The 19,913-nt window shown below is 51.8% G+C and overlaps 3 protein-coding genes across 9 annotated transcripts in view; 1 reads left to right on the top strand and 2 right to left on the bottom strand.

The window, feature by feature from the left end:
• Window positions 1-1,310: 1,310 nt before the first annotated feature.
• Window positions 1,311-4,804, bottom strand: LOC106628606 (G protein-activated inward rectifier potassium channel 4-like). 2 transcript variants are annotated; one of them, XM_088066857.1, is made up of 5 exons: window positions 4,574-4,804; window positions 3,444-4,294; window positions 3,184-3,405; window positions 1,886-3,071; window positions 1,311-1,654 (listed from the first exon to the last, which is right to left on the bottom strand). In XM_088066857.1, exons 2-5 carry the CDS (start codon window positions 3,597-3,599, stop codon window positions 1,311-1,313), a joined length of 1,908 nt encoding a protein of 635 aa, XP_087922983.1. In that variant the 5' UTR covers window positions 3,600-4,294; window positions 4,574-4,804. The 2 variants fall into 2 exon arrangements, with proteins under 2 accessions (XP_087922983.1, XP_014115302.2); XM_014259827.2 differs by having other exon boundaries at window positions 4,080-4,294.
• Window positions 4,805-5,619: 815 nt separating this feature from the next.
• CLDN25 (claudin 25) lies at window positions 5,620-6,543 on the top strand. Its single transcript, XM_005531090.3, has one exon. The coding sequence runs from the start codon at window positions 5,621-5,623 to the stop codon at window positions 6,293-6,295; it is 675 nt and encodes a 224-aa protein (XP_005531147.1). The 5' UTR covers window position 5,620; the 3' UTR covers window positions 6,296-6,543.
• A 1,388-nt stretch (window positions 6,544-7,931) lies between these two features.
• USP28 (ubiquitin specific peptidase 28) overlaps window positions 7,932-19,913 on the bottom strand; it is a 28,393-nt gene continuing 16,411 nt past the window's right edge. For 5 of the 6 annotated variants that reach the window (XM_014259825.2, XM_088066853.1, XM_088066854.1 and 2 more), the window contains 16 exons: window positions 19,682-19,809; window positions 19,414-19,509; window positions 18,868-19,047; window positions 17,972-18,186; window positions 17,665-17,735; window positions 17,123-17,351; window positions 15,523-15,726; window positions 14,864-15,003; window positions 14,488-14,673; window positions 13,474-13,569; window positions 12,466-12,644; window positions 12,294-12,372; window positions 11,886-11,965; window positions 10,769-10,892; window positions 10,060-10,258; window positions 7,932-9,085 (listed from right to left, as the gene is read on the bottom strand). In XM_014259825.2, coding sequence (XP_014115300.2) covers window positions 8,910-9,085; window positions 10,060-10,258; window positions 10,769-10,892; window positions 11,886-11,965; window positions 12,294-12,372; window positions 12,466-12,644; window positions 13,474-13,569; window positions 14,488-14,673; window positions 14,864-15,003; window positions 15,523-15,726; window positions 17,123-17,351; window positions 17,665-17,735; window positions 17,972-18,186; window positions 18,868-19,047; window positions 19,414-19,509; window positions 19,682-19,809 — 2,382 coding nt within the window. In that variant the 3' untranslated portion in view covers window positions 7,932-8,909. The remainder of the gene's footprint in view (window positions 9,086-10,059; window positions 10,259-10,768; window positions 10,893-11,885; window positions 11,966-12,293; window positions 12,373-12,465; window positions 12,645-13,473; window positions 13,570-14,487; window positions 14,674-14,863; window positions 15,004-15,522; window positions 15,727-17,122; window positions 17,352-17,664; window positions 17,736-17,971; window positions 18,187-18,867; window positions 19,048-19,413; window positions 19,510-19,681; window positions 19,810-19,913) is intronic. The other variant, XM_088066855.1, reaches the window with a different exon arrangement.

Raw genomic sequence — 19,913 nt, 5'->3', positions numbered from 1 at the left:
GCGGTGGCAGCGCCGTCTGGCGACCGGGAGGGGGAACGACACCTGCGGCCCCGCGGGGACCGGGACCGGGATCGGGATCGGGACCGGGACACGAATCCAGCCCGGCTGGGTGGGACCCGAGCGTGTCCCGTGCTGTGAAACGCGACCGTCTGTGCAATAACCAAGTTTGTGTTTATTATTCGCCACAGTGGCCTGCATTTGAATATTAACGATATGTAAATCAGTTGCTTAATAGGCAAATCATGATTTTATATCAAATCAACGCGCATATTGACCCTTATTAACTTCACACCTACAAACACTTTTTGCAGGTTTTTTTTTTTTTGCTTGTTTTTTTTAACCTTTTCTTGTGCAGGGAGTTTGTAGGGGATTTGGGCCGGAGCCGCAGGGGCTGTGGTGAAGGGACACTGATGTTTATGTTTATATTACACTCCCCATCCATCCATTCTATGCTGGGCTGACCTTGGTCCCAGGGCCTCCCCAGCTGCTCCATCCCACCCTTCCCACCTTTCTTGGCAGGACAGATATCAGGTGAGGTCAGGGAATACCCTGCCCAAGACTCTATGGGGAGATACAAAGGTGGGCTGACAGAGGAGAACCAAAGGTGGACAAAGGGGGTTAAATCCAAAGGGTTATTCTGCAACCCATGAAACACGCCCTGAGGCAAAGCTGGCTGGGGACTACAGGGAGAGTCCCCAGCCCTGCCAGACCCTGCATACACAGATTTTGTTTATTTTATTTTCAATCCAGGCCCCCGGCTCAGGCCCAGGCACTGCTCTGCCGGGTGCTGCAGGTGACTCTAGTGATGTCATTCCTGTAACAATATTAATTTAATTCTACTACACCATGTCCAACCTCTCGCAGCACCATGCTGGAGGAGTCCTTGGGCACCATGTCAGGCAGGGAGGGGGGGCAGTCTGGGGTGTTGGGGGGACATGGGGCTATGTCAGGGTCTGTGAGGTGGTGCAGGACCAAGCCCAAGGCACTGGGGGGCTCTGGGCTCTGCCTCTTCTTTGACCAGACCCCACCAAGGGTTCCTCCAGAACAAACATGGCTATGCTTGGCTGGTTTTGTCATGAACAGCCTTTACTTGCCCACTAGTTACGCCTTGTATTCCTTGTTACAAAAGAACAGCTTAACAAAAATAATGCCCTTTGGCTGCAGCCGGGGGAACACGTGGGGCGAGGGCACAAGGGCTCAGCCCACAAAAGGCTCAGCCCACAAAGGGCTATGGCACTGTTGGCGTGGGGCACCCACGGGCACCAGCCGGGCCTGGGCACGGCCAGGCAGCCCATGGTCCCCCGAGCAGCTCAGGCAGGGAATTCTCGCTCTGGTGGCTCATCCCGGATGCCCTCAGCCACGCTGCTGGGGACACTCATCCCCACCAGCGCGTCCTCGCTGGGTCCCGGCAGCGCGCAGGGCTGCAGGAGGTGGTCCCAGTAGAGGCTGAGTGTGGAGTGTTCCTGCTGCTCCAGCTCCTTCAGCTCGTGCAGCTCCTTGGCGCTGGCTGCTGGTGTCTGCACCTCAAAGGTCATCTCAAAGCGGCTGTAGTCCACCTGGAAGGCGCCTTTCTCCAGGGACATGCAGGGCTCGAAGCGGTATCCCCAGAGGATCTCGTCCTCTGTGTAGGAGGTGCGGGCTTGGCACGTCATTCCTGCAGCAAGACAACGGCTGAGCTGTGCTGGGTGCCACAAGGAGCCCCCTGCTGCCTAACAAGGGGCTTCCAGCCCTGCATCACCCATGACCCACTGGAGACAGTTTTGACCCCGAGCATCTCTTGCCACTCCACATCATGCCACTCCTGGGCCCAGCTTTGCCCAGCATCTCCAAGACCCCAGGGGAGCCACCCCTCTCCACCCTGATCCCCCCGCCCCGGACCACTTACCTGTGGCTTCCACGATGCCCTCGAGGATGATGATGATTTCAAACTGCTCCCGGCGCAGTGACTCGGCTGACATGTCCCAGAAAGGGCTGTGATGGTTGATGACGTGGCAGATGATCTGGGGCTCCACCAGGAATAGACGGTCCTCCCCTGTGTCATAGCCCAGGTTCAGTTCTGACTGCTCCAGGGGGATGAACTCCCCCTCGGCCGTCTGACGGGACTTGATCAGCTTTGCCCGGATCTTGGCATCCACCATGTGGCTTTCCCGCAGGTCCCCCACACGAAACATCAGGCAGAGCTTCTCGTCCCGGCGGGAGATGACGCAGTTCTTGCTGAAGATGAGGGTCTGGGCACGCTTCTTGGGCCGGGAGATCTTAACGAACATGCAGCCAACCATCATGGCGTCGATCATGGAACCGACGATGGACTGTGCTATCAACAGGATGACGCCCTCGGCACAGTTGGCTGTCACCATCCGAGTGCCATAGCCAATGGTCCGCTGGCTTTCCACTGAGAGGAGCAAGGCAGAGACAAAGCCATCCACGTTCTCGATGCACGCCTCCCACTCGGGATCACCCTGGTGCCCAATGTCACCCCGCAGCCAGGCGTCCAAGAAGTAGATGAAGCCAAAGACCACCCAGGTGATGATGTAGCACATCATGAAGACAAAGAGGAACCACCGGTACTTGAGGTCTACAATGGTGGTGAAGATATCTGAGAGGAACCTCTTCTTGTCCTGGATGTTGCCCAGATTCACCTGGCACTTGCCCACTTTTGTCACATAGCGCTGCCGCTGCCGCTTGCCGGCCTGGACCATGGGGCTGTCCTCCTCCAGCAGCTTGCAGCGCCGGCTCTGCAGCCCCTCTGGGGTGGGAATGGTGGAGCTGCGGGCGGAGGTCTTGCCGCGTGACGAGTTGGGGATGTTGGCCACGCTCAGTGCGTGCAGTGGGTACAAGCGGGCACCTGCCTCTTGCGGGGCAGGCGGTGGGCACCAGGACGGCCGGCCACGGTGGTGCTGGGTGGTCAGGCTCCCGCGGCTCGGCGGCAGGGATGGCTCACCGGGGACAAAGCCGCTGTGCCGGGGTGCAGATGGGTAGTTTGGCATCGGAGTGCCTCTCTTGGCACTGGTGGCGGCGGCCGGCTTCTCGCCGTCCTCCACCAGAGCCCCGGGGGCGGCCGGGAGGTCGGGCTGCGGGTGGGGGAAAGGAGCCCGTCGGTGAGAGATCGCCTCCGACAACAACCGCGAGCACCCGGTGGCACCGTGTGCCGAGGATGCCCCAGAGCCCGGGTGCGAGCCATACCTTCTGGGGGAAGGTGCCGTAGCGGCTGGTGTCGGTGGGCGGCCGGGGCAGGTAGGCCAGCATGTGCTTGGCCGTGGGGGTCTGTGCCGGGGGGATGGAGTTGCTGCGGCCGCGGGGCTCCTCGGGGGGCAGCCAGCCGCCGGCGCCGCCGCTGTTGCGGGCGCAGGGGAGCACCATGGCGGCGCCGGGGCGGGCGCCCAGCCCCGTGCTGGGCGCTCGGTCCTGCCGTGGGGGAGACAAAGCGGGGAGTTATTTCGGACACGGAAAGCAGCTTGGGGCTCCGGCCCCTCTCCGCAGCCCCAGGGGCCGGGGTCTGGAGGGGGGCCCCCCTTGCCCAGCAAAGCATGTCCCAGCTCCCGAGCTGTGCCGGGGTGCTTGCGGGCTGGCTCCAGATGGCTAAGCCCATTAGGGACCATAATTGCATTGCAATGCCGGGGAAGGAGGCATTCGTCTCCGGTGGGAAGCAGCCCCGGCGGCCGGCAAGCTCCGGGTGAGCGCCTAAGACACTGTTCCACAGTTGTTCCAGGCCGTGGCGGTAGCTGCCGGCTCTCTAAGACGCTCCGAGCAGAAATGGATGGCCCCTAGGTGCGGAGGAAGGACAGCCTGTGAGAGAGATGCAGACCCCAGAGCCGTGCTCCTCGGGACAGGCTGAATCCAGCCGGTGCCCGTGGGGAGACGTGATGGGAGCTCATGGTCCTGGAAACGCAACCCGGAGCGCAGCGACCTACGGGGATAGGGGTGGGGATGGGGTGGGAGTATTGGCGCTCTGCCTCCGCCGAGCATTCTCTGCCACTGCAGAGCAGCGGGACCAGCGGTCCTCAGTGCGACGATGGAGGATGTCACTATCCGGACCAGCCTCCCGGCTCCCCGGACCCCTGGGCACAGGAGACACCCACCTCATGTCCAGGCAGAGCGGCTGCCAGCCCGGCCGGCGTCGTTCTCGGCTTGTGGCTCCCGCTGCGCCCCGGCCACTGCCGGGCATCTTCCCACCGGTTGCGGATGGGAATCCTCTGCCGGGCTGTGCCACCGTGGCCGGTGGGAGGGAAAGAAGGACTGGGAGCTCGGCGTCGGCCGCCAATCCTGCTCCAGCGGCAGAAGGTCACCCGTTAATCTGTCTCAATGACAGGCACAATTACCTTGAGACGATTTAATCGGAAGGAGCAGGTGCCCCAATGCCTGGGGGAAGGAGCAGGAGGGGTTTCCCAGTGGATTTCCCTGCTCTTGCCCTCGGGATGATGCTCTCTGTCTGCTCTTAGGAACGGGATGGTCAGCAAGGGCTGGAAAACATCCCCTTTCTCCTGCCTGGTCTGTGCTTCCACCTTGAACGCGGTCCGTGCTCCCTCACCCCCTCCTTGCGGGAGCCCCCTGCAAAGATCCTCCTGACACTCACCAGAGCTGGACCCCGGGACCAGCAGGACTCAGTAATTTCCAGTCTGGCTCCCGATACAGATAAGAAAGACGGCGGATGAAGGAGAGATTAGTCGTTAATCTCCCAGGGAAGATGAATCTGCAAGCTGGACCTTGTGGAGGGAACACACGTGGGGGAGGATGGGAGCCGAGTGCCAGCACAAACTTAGGATTTTCCTGACGCTTATTTTCATCGTTTTCATAGAATCCCAGGATAGCTGGGGTTGGAAAGGGCCTTAAAGATCAGTCCAGCTCCAACCCCCTGCCACAGGAGCACCTTCCACCGGACCAAGCTGATGTACATGGGTTTTCCCTAGCTTTGTGTTTGCATCAGGGTGTCTCCTATCAGGACAATAGTTTCCTCACACACAGCTTCCTCACAGAAGCGCCATGAGTCGCCTCTGCTGGTGAAGTGCTGGGTGCAGGACAGGGTGATCAATGCCCACCTGCGAGAAGCAGGGCTCATCTGCTTCCTCCCTCGGACATCCCCATTCTCAACGCAGCTCTCAAAGGCTCTTTTGCATATTTAATTAATGACCGAATTAGGATCAAGGCCTCCAAGCGAGGCACCGACTCCTGAGAAAAGCCTGACGCCGGCTCTCTGTTGCCTGCATCTTGTGCTGGGGTGCCAGCCGTGTCCCACCGAGACTGGAGCTGCTGCTGCCGCCGTGAATTTCTTTCCCTGCCAAGGCTCTCGCTGCGGGGTGACCGAGGCTCGGAGGGTTCGCGTGCTTTGGTTTAACCCTCCCGGGCACGGTGAGACACCGGCGGGACACAGCCCGGAGTTACCGCCGGGATGCACCCGGCTTTTCCTGCTGAGCCGGGCTCTCCTTTTAGCGTGGAAAAACCAACACCAGCTGAAAAACGACCGTGGCCACACCCCGGCGTTGGAGGAGCAGGCTTGAATTCGCCCCCCCGGGCGGCAGACGCGGCCGGCGGCCGGGCGGACGCTGCTCCACAAGCGCTAATGCCCGCGGCCGCCGCTCGGGGCGGCTAATCCGGGCCCGGAGGTTAGCGGGGCGGCGGCAGCATGGCCGGGGGCTGGTGGGCTAAGGCGCAGGGCGGGGGGATGCTGCTGGCTCTCCTCGGATGGATCAGCTCCTGCGTCACCACCTTCGTGCCACTCTGGAAGAACCTCAATCTGGACCTGAACGAGCTGGAGGTCTGGAACATGGGGCTCTGGCAGGTCTGCATCACTCAGGAGGAGGGGGTGGTTGAATGCCAAGCCCACGGCTCCTTCCTGGCGCTGCCCCCCGAGCTGCGCATCTCTCGCCTCCTGATGTGCCTCTCCAACGGGCTGGGGCTGCTGGGCTGTCTCCTCGCTGCCCTGGGGCTGGAGGGCTGGAGAACCTGTGAGGACAAACCCGGGCGAAAGCGGCGGCTCCTGCTTGGCGGGGGAGTGACGCTTGGCATAGCAGGGATCGCCACCCTGGTGCCAGTCTCCTGGGTCGCCTACAACACCGTCCTCGACTTCTGGGACGAGACTGTCCCCGACGTAGTCCCCAGGTGGGAATTTGGGGAGGCCACCTTCCTGGGGTGGTTTGCCGGAGCCTTCCTCGCCGCTGGCGGGCTGCTCCTCGCCTGCAGCGCCCGCTCCACGAGGACCAGATCGCCGCTGGCCTCCGCCTGCCGCCGGGTCCCCGCTGCGCCAGGTCCGGCTGGGAGCCAGCACCTGCACCCCAAAAATGCAGACTTGGTCATCTAGAGCCTCAGGGTGCTGTGCCCTATGCACCTGGTGGCTCTTCCCCTGGCAGGGAGGGCTCCTGCTTGTTTCACAGGATGATTTGCTAATTGCTACGCAGCTCTGCAGGTTTCCCTCCTTCCTCTCCGTGTCTGCTTCACTTTTCTCTGTTAAGGAGCAGCAGATTTCCCCGCAGCACTCACCAAGCAAGCGTGGGAAGGCAACAAGCAGCGGGCAGCACTTTGTCCTGCTGGTGACACTGTGTTGGCATCCCTGGCGAGTGCCCTGTAGCCAAGTCTTTCCTTGCACGTCTGTGTCGCTCTGATGTATTTGCAATAAATTATCATGTCCATTGGCAGTGTGTCTGTGCTCTGAACATGCAGCTGTATCTTGCAGAAGTGGGATGCAGGGTGGGAGTTGCAAGGGGCAGCACTGGTGCTGCAGCTATGGTTTGGTCTCTCCAGAAAAGATTGGAGGAAAAGAGAGGGAAAATGGAAAACAAGGGGGGAGAAAATGTGAGATAAGGCAGCACCAAGTTCTGCTCTTGCTGCGAAGGTGGGATGGCAGTGACCGTGTGCCCTGCAGGACCTTCATCTTCTCATGGCTAAGATGATAAAGCCGATAAGTGCCACAGACCTCTGTGTCAAAAGTTCCTCGACTGCATCATTTACCTGTGCACAAGAGGCAAGAAAGGGTTTTTGCAGGTCTCAACTGTTCCTTCCACATTTTCCTGATTCAGCTGTAAAAATAAAGGCTGATTACACACCTCTGTGAGCGAGAGCATGGACCATCAGGCTGGATTAGCACCCGGAGTCCTGACAGGGGCCTGCCCGCTGCCACAGCACTGGTTGAAAACGGAGTTCACCGCTGGTTTAATCCCTGCAGGCTCAAAGCTGTGGGCGCGTGACCCATCTCAAGGAAGGCCCGGCCGACAGCGGCATTCCTGGGGGAAGCAAAGTCCGCTCCCTCTAAGTCCCATTTTGAAACCTGCACTTTGCTCAGTTGGAGGAGAGGAAGGAGCAGGTGGGCAAGGAAAGGGAACAGTGATGATCCCTGGGAGTTCTGATGCTGCAGGACTGGGGACAGAGTTGGTAGTGCTGAGAGTGGAGTAGGAGAGGCAGGTTGCTCAGTCCTTCTGACAAAGAATCAAACAAGGCAGAACCAGGGGGAGGGCAGTGTTCCTGGCCATCACCTTCCAAGGAGCTGCACCCCCTGCCAGCTGCCCTTGGGAGCAGAGAGGCTGTTTTGGCTGTAACTCCCTTGGGAAATGGGAGGACAGGACAGTGAGCAAGGGCTTCCAGCCTGGGAACAATGCTCCTGTCCAGCCCAGTACAAATACCATGACATCCCTGGCACCACTCTGTACTCCTGACAAAGCAGCACGCTGGCACTGCAGCACCTGGTCCCTGAGGAGGCATGGGTCGCTGCTGGGACACTGGCAGCCAGCGTGCCTGTGGATAATGGCAGCTCCACTTCATCATAAAGTCATTGGGAGAGTGCAAGATTCTCCCACAGGAGTGGTTTATTCTTAAGTACCGGGGAAACACCCCCTGACAGGATGGTGGGACCAGCCTAAGGCAGCTCTGCTAAGGACAACACATTTTGTACAGGAGGAACCTTCAGGCAGAACCCTAGAGTGAAATAAAGACATGGAAGGAGCTTTTTCATTCTAACATAGAACAAATGCTTTTATTGCACTGTTAGAAAACTCTGCATAGTTCCAAAAAACAGGATCCCCCTCCACTGACTCAGAACTTCTGGCTTACAACCGCTGCAGCTCAAATGCACAGGGCGACTGCAGAAGGAAATGCCAACAGGGCACTTTTTTAACAAAGTCAACACAAACACCCACCACCAACACAACGAGCTGATCTGAGCCCTCAGTGTTGTCACTGACACTAATCCAGCCCTGACCCACCACCCAAAGGGAGAAGGAAGTTTGCCTTTCGGCCATGAGGAGAATATCCTTTGGGGTGATGTGATTGCCCTGAGCCAGTGAGCTCCTGCCAGGCACAAACCCACAGCCCCGTCCTGGCTCCTCACTGCCAGGATTTGCCTGTGCCTCTCCAAGGAAGGCTCCTGTGTGATTTCTGGTGCCAGCTGGAATACAAAAGGCAAAAGCCTGCTTGACTTGACCAGAACACGCAGCTGTGTGCATGACTGCCCACGCGACAGAGCGTGAGCCACTGCTCCTTGCTGCCTCCTCCTCACTCAGCCCAGGCTCCCATGAGCAGGAGTCTGGCTGGATTGGAGCACGCAGCCTCTGGCAGAGACCATTCAGGGAGCTGTGAAAGTGCCCGACAGCCCAGCCACAGTGCACAGTGCTGAGAGAGTTGGGCTCCTTTGCCATCATGGGCCCAGGGGCTGCATCTAGGTTGCCATGACAGAAGAACCTCTGGAGCCTGGCTGGGCCCCATGGTGCTGCCAGGGCCTGCGCCTTGCACTGTAACAGTGGTCCAGGTCCTTTGTGTTACTGCCTTACGTTCTGCCTCACAAGTGCAATACTGCTTTTTATCTGCTCATATTTACAAAGAACACAGCTGGGAATCCAAAGCGCCCCCTCTCCTCCCCTGCTCCAGCACCAGCCGGCGGTGGCCCCGGGCGGGCCGGCAGAGGCACCACGGTGAGCGGCCCGGGGCTACTTCACCGCCACGGCCGAGGCCCCGTGAATGGACTCCATCACGGCCGCAAAGCGGCTGCACAGGTCGTAAGGGGAGTTGGGTCGGATCTTCGGGGGCTCTTTCAGCACAATGACCTCAGTGGAGCCGTCGAGAAGCCGAGGCAGCAGCTCACCCAGCTTCATCTGCAGCTTTGCTGTCAAGGGGGAAAGGAGGAAACAGTCAGTGCAGCATATGGCAGAGCGCTCCAGGCCCTGAGTCAAGGAGCTGTGATGCTTTCTGCAGACTCCTCTCCCTGTGTGAGAGCCACCCAGCCCCATCACCAGGGCTGAGCACAGCACAGCACAGTCACTCTGGGGTGAAGAAGAGCAGGCAACACCTGAGCCAGCTCACCCAGGAGGGGCGAGCACTCAGCTTCTGGTTCTTTAAAACCTTCTGCATAAGCAAAGGCTGTCACATCCAGTCCAGGAACTATCCATATGAATTTTTACAACTGTATTTTGAGAACAAACCTCTGTGGTTTTGCATAATTTTCTTTCATCAAGTTAACCCTCTGTTAGTGATAAAAACTCTGCAGGGACTCCCCAGACCTTCATGCACAGGTCAAGACCAATTTGTCTGAAGAGAAATGACCTGGAGTCACAGAGGCTGACTCCAGAAGAAAATTCAGAACAAGAACAGCTGCCCAGAACCAACATTCAGCTTTACAATGACAAACTCCCCTTCAGAAGGCAGAGATGCCCCAAATCTGCTCCCCCATTCCATCTTCCATAACCCTGGCCTCTGATAACACTTGCTCTCCTCCTTCCTGAAGAGGAGCATGCAACACCACCAAGCATGTCTGCATTCACCCGCCATTCCTGGGTACCTCCAGTCAGGGAGAAACCCTTAACAGAAGACCCAAACCCCTCGAGGGAACTCTAAGCCATTCTTGGGACATCAGCTGTCCCATTTCAGGGATGAGGGACCCTTCTGCAGCTTGTTTTAGTGCAAAAGATTAATTTCTTCTGTAACAGGATTTAATGGGTGATTCAAATGCATTTTTCCTCACACAATTAGAAGGGCCTTGTTGGGCTGCAGTGTAGACACCAGGAATTTAATTTAGATGGTCCTTCTTTCCCAGTTCAGATCCAGATACTACCCTGCCCATGAACAGCAGCCATTTCCTACCATCCATGTCTTCTCGTCCCAAATAGGAGCACCAGCGGTTTCTCATGATCTCAATGGCATCCAGGTCCTCTTTGGAGATCTCAAAGTTGTTCATGAGATGCATGCAGGGGATGATCAGCTCATTCAGGATGCTCACACCCTCTGACACATGAGCTTCTTCACAGCTGACAAAAAGAGAAGCTGCCACCTCATTCAGCTTCTGGGGGTGGAAGGAGAATTGGGGACAGACTTGTAAAGAACAAGCATGGACTGTGGATAGCTATCCAGTAAAGGCCCAGCTTGGGCCCTGCACTGGTAGCCATGCAGAGAATAAGGACTAACAGCACCAAGTTCTGATGGAACAGCCACTTTCAGTCATGGGAAACATACCACAGAAAACAAACTTGAAAATATACATATTCATACACATACATACAATTTTCTGTATCTGTATACAGGGAACATACAGCTTATCTACAGTTCTGGTTTGAAGATGGCAAGGTACAGATCTGCCTTTGCCTAGATGCCCTGAAACCTATGTGGCATGTTCTTTAATTGAATTATGATTATTATTTGCTTTCCATATTGCTGCTGGTACTCAGCAAGGGGAAGAATCATGTCAATAGACATAACAGAAACAGTCACACTGGTCTTGGCTCCCATGGTGCCCTGGCTGCTCCCTCCCCTCCCCTCCCCTCCAGAAGTGAGTGCTGAGCTCCTCAATACAAACCAGGAGACACTTCCTTCTGTACAAGGCAATCAGCGACTCGCTCACGCCTCGGTTGGTTCCCTTCAGCAGCAGTTTGGTGTTGCTTTGGTAGGCGTAGACCAGGTAGGTGAGTGACTCTTGGTATCTGGAAGAAGAGGGTCAGCTCTGCAGGCCTCAGGCTCTGCCAGAGCCAATGACTACAGCCAGTCCCTTGGCTCAGTTCAGGAAACCTTTCCTGCTGGGCCTGGAGGGAACAGCATCAGGACCAAAGGGAAAAACTGTTCTTCCTTGGCAAAGCACACATGAACAGATGCTCCATGTCAAGCCATTCCTGTTCTTTTTGCCCAGAATGCCAGGTAAGTGTCTGGGCAGAGCCCCTTAAAACCAAGTTCACGTGCAATGTGTTTGTTCTGTGTTCATTTTCTGTCCTGCTCCAGGAACTGCACTATGAGAGCACACCCCAAGAAGGGCTGAAAGTTTTGTTTTTGAGATCCTCACACATTTCAAGCTTCAGGTGAGAAAACAGAACTGTTGACAGGCATTAGGTCAGTTTGGGGGAATTCTAAGCTGCTCTTGTCATGCCTCATGTTGATTTGCCCACCTGAATTTGGTGGCTCATCACTGCGAACCACCTTGGAATTCAGTTCTGTTTCCATCCAGGAATAATTTCTGAAAGCCTGCACCATTTATGGAAAATACAGGTTCTAGAATGGTAAGGAGGAAACCAAGGCTCTTTAAGCCTAGAGGACTCCAAAGTATGTGTTTACACAAAGCATAACATCCATTTTGAGGCAGTTTCATTTAAGTACAGGAGTCCAAGGCGAAAAATCCCAAAGTGATGGCAATCATTCCTGCAAACCCGTCTCTGGCAAACAGAATATAAAGCTCTACTTCCCAAAGGGAATTCTTAGGGGAAACACTCAGAAACTATCAGGCAGCCAGCCAGTAGCTCAGCTTTATAATTTTTAAACTGTTAACCAGGTCAATTGTGGATTCAAGAAGAGCTATTAGCAGATCAAAAAAGCACCCACTGGCCTCAAACACAGACCATTGTGGTTCAGAAAGAAAATTTTTTGTCCAAGTAGTCTTTACTTTTAGCTACAGCTTATCTTGTCCAAACACAATTAGAGGAACTTACTTTCTATTCTGGTAGAGTTCCAACCCTGTCAGCAGGTAAATGGACACCTTGCGAAAAAGGCTGTAGTCTTCGTGCCATCTCTGTGAGGAGAAGAAGGGAAGCAGAGCATCAGTCTCACCTGAACACTCACAGCCATAGTTTGGGGTCCCCGATTCCACCCTTTGAAGTGTTTAAATGTGTCATAACTGACACATAAATGAATTTAGCCATCTGCAGACACTCCTCCAAGCTCAGATTTCCATTGTATTCCTTCTCCCTCAGCACTCTCCTGCAGACACCTGCTGCCAACAGGCATGCAGTGACCACTGTGTTGGCCAGACAGCTCCATGCCGTGCCCCACATTTCCCAGTTTGGACAGATCCAGCTAGGACAGCGTCCAAGATCAGAAGCAGCTCTCTGGTCCCTTACCTTGTACTCCTCCATGTCAACATCGTCAGGACCGATTTCGCTCAGCTTTGCCCGTGCCACCTTCATGATGCTGATGGACCTGCTCCATGTAAGCAGAAAGGAGAATATCAGAAGAGTGGGCCCCAGCCACATCCAGGTGGGAAAAGCCTACCCTGGAACCCCAGGCACTCACCGTTCATCATAGCTGAGGTTTTTGTCTGCAAACTGCTCAAGGAGGGTCCGTTCCACCACCTGCTGCGGAGCGTTGTTCTGCAGGAAGTAGATGAGCACGTGCTGCAAGCGGGCGTCGTTCTGGGGGGTTGGGGTCTCTTTGGAAAGCAGGTACAGCCGGGAGTACTCCTCATGGAATGCCTGCCAACAGAACACAGTACTGATGGATCCACTTGCCTGCTCGTGGGAATGCCACAGCAGCCAAAAGGAGCTCAAGACCTGTCCTGTTCAAAGGGACTCCTATGGTGACACCAAGCCTCCTCTGCTAGTGATATTCCAGGGGTGGATGGAAGCCCATCAACACCTCAACTCTAAACCAATGGCCCCCACAGCCAGGCAAACCCCAGGCATGAAGCGTGAGCTTCCAAATGTGCCAGGGTGTGCAAATGCCTTTGAGAAAGGGGGTACAGCTGCCTTAGATGGATTTCAACAAGTGCTTAGTCTGCCAAAATCCACTGGGACACACTTGTACATGCAGGAGGTGCAAGAGTATCTTGGGATTTATATTCCCATAGAGTATCAACAGGGATGATTCTTTCCATGCAGTATTTTTAGTTAAATCTACCTGCCTGTAAAATCTAACACCAGCTTCAGCATCTGGCACTGGCTATGCTTTTAAACCCCTGTGTACACAGACATTTCTTGAGGACATCTTTGACAACAGAGGTCACAGTAAGCAAGTATGTTCAAGAACAAGAAACCAAATTTTACGGTACTAAAAGAACAAGCAGAAAAAAGGAAAGTTGCTGTTTGTCTTGGGAGGAAGGTGCTGTCTTACAAGCTCTAAAAATTGTTTTTGAACCCATGGATATCTTGTCACTGTAACTGAAATGCGGGGCAAAGGCCATTAACTAGAAGAAAAACTGCACAAATCGTTCCCTTTACATTCCTGATCTGTCAATATGGCACATACTCTCTATTCTGGGAAAACAGATATCCATACTATTTGATTTAGCAAACAAATCGATACCTTAACAAGCCCTGCTTCAGACCCATCACGATCAAAGGTCTGGCGGGCTTTTGCAATAGCCAGGATGACACCTTGCATGGCTGGACTCAGCATCACCTACCATGAAAGCAGGAGAACAGACACAAACAGGAACAAGGAAAACAGTAACGGACAGGGAAAGAAGAGACGGCATAGTGAAGAATGGAAGAAAATTTCAAAAGGTAAGGTTTAAAGGAAATGGTATGAGTACAGGTGTGATAACTGGGGCTGTGAGTTACTTGCATGCTACTGACTCTATCCATCACATGCATTTTTACATGCAGGGCTTTTGTTTAGGCATTTAAAGATCTCAAGGCTGGTCACTCCAGACCCTTGAATTTTTAAATTCAACAAGTGAGAAGGTAAAGGATGCTGGCCATGTCCCCATGTCCCACTCTGTTTTCCTAATTCATGTAAAATGAATGCAGAACCTGTGGTGCAGCAGTTTGTCAAGCCAACATCGCACAAGAACATATCAAACCTACTCAAGGAGTGACAATCCCAGTGTTTGTGTGAAATCCAGCTTGTGAGAGAACTTCCAAAACACTGCTTGAGCATGTATGAGAATGGTTAAAATCAGATCCCAAACAATCAGTGGGTGGGGTACGTAAATTATGCTGTTGGGATTAAGGTCTTTGACTGGGGACAAAACAGTAACTGAAGCCAGAAAAGAGACATGTAAATAAATTACCACAGGTAGGATCAATTTTGATACAGTTGTGTGAGAAAGAGGACTTAGGACCAACATGCAGATTGACAAATCGAGTGCTCTTACAGAGCCTCTGTTTAATTGCCTTTTCTGATGGCATTTAAAAATGGAATTATGAAGCTGTGTGGTCCCCCTTCCCCTCCACAGTGGGAAAACTAACTTTGTACAGGGCGTTGTTCCTATGACAGACACTATCACACCCACCCTTAGGGCAGCTCAAAGCCAGCTAACTACAGAGCTACAGGTTAACAAGCAGCAGTAATTAACCCCTGCACTGGGATCTGTACCTCCTCATTATATCCATCTGCATCGGATCTAACGGGAATCTTCCCCACACTGGGGATTTCCACTTCAGAGACCTGTGAGCTAGTTTGGGCAGCAGCCTCTGCTTCCTGAGTGTCCTGGGGCTGCTCTGCCTGAACTGTGGGGGATGTTTCTCCTGGATGGGCCTCCAGCGGCTCTACCTCCTTGCGCTGTGGCCAAGAAGAAAAAGAAGAAAGAGAGTAAGAAAATCCAAAGCAGAATACAGGAAAGCCAATGGGGACTGAGCTAAACGTGGTACAGCTACAGAACTTCACAGAAATGGGAAAAGTAAAGGTCTATTAAGAAGACTAATATAGAGACAAGAAGGGGAAACTTCCTGGGCCAAGGCTAAGCTCCTACCTCGCACAGAGCTGCCTCGACACCATTCTTCTCATAGGCATCGGCAGTGTTGGCAATGGCCTTGGCAGTCTGCTCCTTGGCAATCCTGGCATGCTCCGAGGACAGGGAGCGCACACTCTGCTCACAGAGTGATGATTGCTCTGTCAGGACAGATGTGTGGTACTAGTGAGAAAGAGCTGCAAGATTTTTTCTGTCTTTTTCTAAAATGTTTTACAGCTTTTCCATGCAGTTTTACACAGCTGCCACCTTCATCCCAGAGGTGAAGGCACTTCACGCGAGCGTGCGCGTACCCCTTTCCAGTGGGAATGGCACATGTCATCAGGGATTGCCAAGAAACGTTTCCCACTCCAGCAAACAGCATTTGTCCACTCGACATTTATGAAAAAAGAAAAAGCTGGAAATGAACTGATATTAGCCCATGATGATTAAATGAATGGGAAACAGCATTTCTGGGGACAGGCTTGGAAGGATGCACATGCAAAACCAGCAGAACAGCCTTTTGTACTGTCAGGGCAGAGTCTCCAGCACTGCCTTTGCTGCCTCATTTGCACCTGTTCCTGCATTCTGACACATATGTGCAAGGCTTCAACACAGTGGTACTGGTGACCAGCTGGCTGTTCCTGGTTCCAACACGGTTTGCAAATTCAGAGTGAGATTACCTGGTCCTGACTCAGAGGAGAGGTCCTGCAACTCAGAAGTAGGTGAAGGCTCCATCTGAGGAATCTTGCAAGATTGCTCCTCGTCCCACTCCTCTGCCTCCTGCTCCAGGCGCCAGTTGTCCTCCTGGATGTAGTGTCTCAGTTCTGGGGACAAAGCTTCCACTTCCTTCTGGAACTGTCTAGCCTCTGGGCCCTCATCCCCATCTGGAGGAAACGCAAGGCTGGCATAAGGAAACACACTGTGGCAGGGCACCACCCTTAGGGACTAAGCACACACACAATATCATGGGCAGCCAGGAGGAAATTGGCTGAAGGATAAAAGGGGAAAGAAGCCACATTTTCTACTGGCTCTGTAATTTAAGGTGATCCAGAAGCAAAGGTGCAAAAATAAAGACAAATCTACAGACAAATCTATCTAAAGCAAACCCTTGTTTTGTTCCACTATGGGACAGCATTTACACAGAGCAATTCCAGAACCAGTGCCTGCTGATGCAGGTCAGACACATCCTGATCCAAGGGCTCCAGTTGTACAAGGAACTGCACTGAACTGCCAACACCTAAAAGGCTCACAGCTCAGCCAGAGATGACACACCTTCATACAGCAGGTAAAGGTAAGGACTGCATGGGTTCTACAACACGAGTGTCATGCTGACATTTCTTAATGCTTTTTAGATCTACTTCCGTAAACACTTTTAAAATAGCACAAAACCCAAGCAGCATCAGCTTCAGACAAGCCCTAAAATTTATCAAAAGCAAATGGCAACTTTCTACAGCAGGTATTTTTATGCACCTGTTGCAAAATGCTTTAAAAAACAACAAAAAATTGCATTAAATAGGAGAAAAAAAACACTCCATGGGTTCGTTTCAGAACTGCCGTAAGAAAACAAAGAACAACCTCCAGATCCTCATCAGCCACATTTAGCAATGAACAGAATGTCAGCTTTCCATTGTTTCTTTCCACTTATTACATCAAAATGAGCCATGCGTGAAATTATGGGGTCCTTGTACAGCTGTTTGCCATGTCTAGAGCCACGTGCACAGCAATTTCTCCACAAAACTATTTATACACTGGCACTGCAAACACACTAAGTCTGAGCCACTCAGATACCAAAACGTCTCAGGGAAAGGCTGCACATAAAAAAGAGCCCATTTAGATTCAGCGTAACAGAATCATCAAAGACCAAGCAAACAAGTCAGGAAGTGTGATAAAAATGGGAGAGATAAAGTATGAGGCATTTCACACGCCCTGAGGAAACAAATGCTGCCATATAAACACTACAAAAAGTCAAGATGAAGAACACTAGCACTAGATGCATGTTAAATGTGGCAAAAGGGCAGTGTGAGTCTGTACACACAATTCAGGCACGAGGTGCTGTTTCCAGTCTCACCTGGATGCTGCTCCTGGAAGTTTTCAGCCCTATCAAGGATTTAGAAATTAATCGAGCACAAAGCAGACTAATTCAATCCTGTCTGGGCTGAAGTTTTGTGCTCTGTCAGAAGACAGCTGTGCTGGGGAAGCCGAGGAACGTAATGATCATGCAGGCTAAAGAGACACACCAGCACACAAACATCTCATTAACGAGCGGCTGTGGCTCCGTACCTGCACCTACACGGGACACCTGGTCACTGATGTACATCAGGCAGTAGGCACTGGCATTCCGCAAGCCTCCAAACGACTCTCGCTCCAGCTCTTCCCACGATGACTCTGTCACTGAGATGTCATTGTATTTGAGCCATCTCTTCCGAGCCTGGTCATATATGAAGGCCCAGTAGTGCCCAGCATTTGCTTGCCCCTCATGGACCAGGACTGCATGCAAATGATAGGGAACCTGCAAATGACATGGACATCATTCAGATGTGCACTCAGGGACTGCTTCTGCCTGACCTCCGTACACAAACACTGGGAGTGTGAGTAGGTGTCGTATGGCACAAGAGCCGAGCAACCTGATAAATTCCTTACTATGTGAAAAATTACTTTTAAGGAAAGAAGAAACAAGATTTTTATAAGTAAATCTTTCTTTGCTTCATCACTGGAAATTTAAAAATAGAGTTAAGAGGGCAATTTAAACCAAGATCTACTAAACAAAAATGAAGATCAGCAATACTAGTTTCATATTTATGTACTGAAGCTGCATTTCTTACCTGTTGGAGGAGAGGGTCACAGTACATTTGTTCAATGCATAGGTTGATTCCAGCAATAGACTCCTTCAGGTCTGCCAAGAACATCAACAATGAGAGAAATGCATAAAAATTAATGACTACTCATCAGGCTATGCTAGCTCCTTTCACTTCAAAGACTGAAGCCATGCAGAGACTATCAGATAAACTCAAGACCAGAGCTCTGGACAGGGACAAAATTATTTGTAGTTCAGGCTGTAGCAAAGCTACAGAGGGGAAGCCAGGCGAGGCATTCAAAAGGAAAATCACTAGAAATGCATTTGGGGCCAACCTTGCACGTCTTGTTCGATCTCATTTCTCCATCGTTGCAGACATGTCTGAACCAGGTTCAGCTCTTCCTCAGAGACCACGTGAGGAGCTGGATGTTCAGACAGTTCTGCTGGTGAAACAGGAGGCTGGAGCTCCATATTGGAGTTTTGCTGCGGCGAAGAATTTGCCACAAAGAAAGCTTCATCTTCAGTCCTAGTATCAGTCCTTTCTTTTATGCTGTGGAGCAAAATCCAAGAGTAGTGGGCAGGTTTTTTCATCTTTCTCTAGTTTTTAGTTTTTGGAAAAGAATGTGAAATAAGCCAAACAAAAACTACTCCAGAGATGGAACAGGACTTCCTTTCCAGAATGGTATAAAATGTAGAGGGAACAAGTACATTGAAATGTACTTCTGCCTTCACAGACTAAACTAAAATATTAGAAAAATACTAAGGAAAGTTCTCATAGAATTCTCTAAGCACAGATCCACAACAAGCAATGCTCAAAATTCCTTCCATTACTACTAAGAAAGTTTACTCAGCTTAATTTAGAGTGTTAAACCAACCATGCTGGCCAGGGTTATAATAATCCAATACTGCTGTAATTTACTGGTCAATGAAGCAAAAAAATGAGTAGCCTAACCAAAAAGAGCATGAAATTTAGTTCTTAACTGCTGCTTGGCCAAGGAATATAGGGATGCTTTTGGACAAGGAGAAAGAACTGACCAAGATGCAGTGCTCTATTTACACCAACAGTACCAAACAACCAGACCAGTGACCCACTACTTGCACAAGCATTTGCACATTACAGCATCGTGTTCACCAGTGCCCAGACAAATAACACAGTTTTGGAATGACACCCAGGACCATTTAGTTGGGAGGTGAAGTGTTCTCATGTGCATCTTTATTTCTGTTTACTGACCTGTTTGGCTGTGAAAGCACGTCCAAAACACGAGGCTTGGCTGGGGAGTGCAGGAGTGTTGTCTGAGAGCTCTGAGCACAGGAAACAGCCACAGTTGGCTTTGTAGCAATGAACTCAAGCACATACTGCAGCATGTCAGGCAGTGGGAAACGGGCTGGGCCAGAGCCATATTCCATGTACCTATGGAAAAATGCAAGGTGTTGTATGAATGAAGAAATGAGATGGGTTTAAACCTCATGCGACAAAAGAACAAGTTCTTCTGTAATGTGCTACTGGGCTTCCTCACCTCCATTGCCAGTGCAGCTGACAGTGTCAACTCTGCTCCTTACAGAATTTATTCCTGTAACAGTATCAGTAAAATTTAGAAACCATTGAAGAGACAGGTTTGTTTTTGAAAATACACTTCCTTCTTCCAGGTTTCAGAACAAACATGTTGCTGTTTCTCCTTCCCCTAAAAGTTTCTCTGCTATTGGAAAGCTCATTTAAAAGGCAACACTTACACTCCTCCAGAGGGCATAAAAATAAAACTGAAAGCTGACTACTCACCTTTCCAGTTTCTGCTGCAGAGTCAGCATTTTCTCCTTCAATCTCTTCATTTCCTCTCTTTTCATCTGAATAAGATCTTTATTGCAGTAGAGGTATCTAAACAGAAATACAGATTCCCCGTTTGCCAGGTGAGATTTGTTTACTTCTAACATCCACAATCTTCTGTAAATATTTTAGAATCTTTCCTTGCTCACCCAAACAACCTTTTTGTTTCTTTATTTATAACAAAGCAACAGCTTTAAACATACCATACAACAGGACAACTCACCTGTCCATATACATAGTCTGGGGGAACTCTAGCTTGGTGTGAATTTTCTCTGGCTGTCCTAGTGACTGATTGAACTCAAATCGGGAGAGTTCAAAGGTCAGAACTGGTGGGAGTTTTGTAAACCAGCGCTGTAACAAAAGCAGAAATGCCCCCAAAGGGACTTGTTTTAAGATGACTGCTAATGGCACATTTTAGACTGATGCTATATGATTTCAGACTGATTTTAAATCTG

Source organism: Pseudopodoces humilis, chromosome 25 (genome assembly GCF_049639895.1).
Source record: "Pseudopodoces humilis isolate 2021_Gansu_Grassland_sample_001 chromosome 25, ASM4963989v1, whole genome shotgun sequence".
NCBI classification, from domain to species: Eukaryota; Metazoa; Chordata; class Aves; order Passeriformes; family Paridae; genus Pseudopodoces; species Pseudopodoces humilis.
This window is presented reverse-complemented; position numbering and strand designations above follow the sequence as displayed.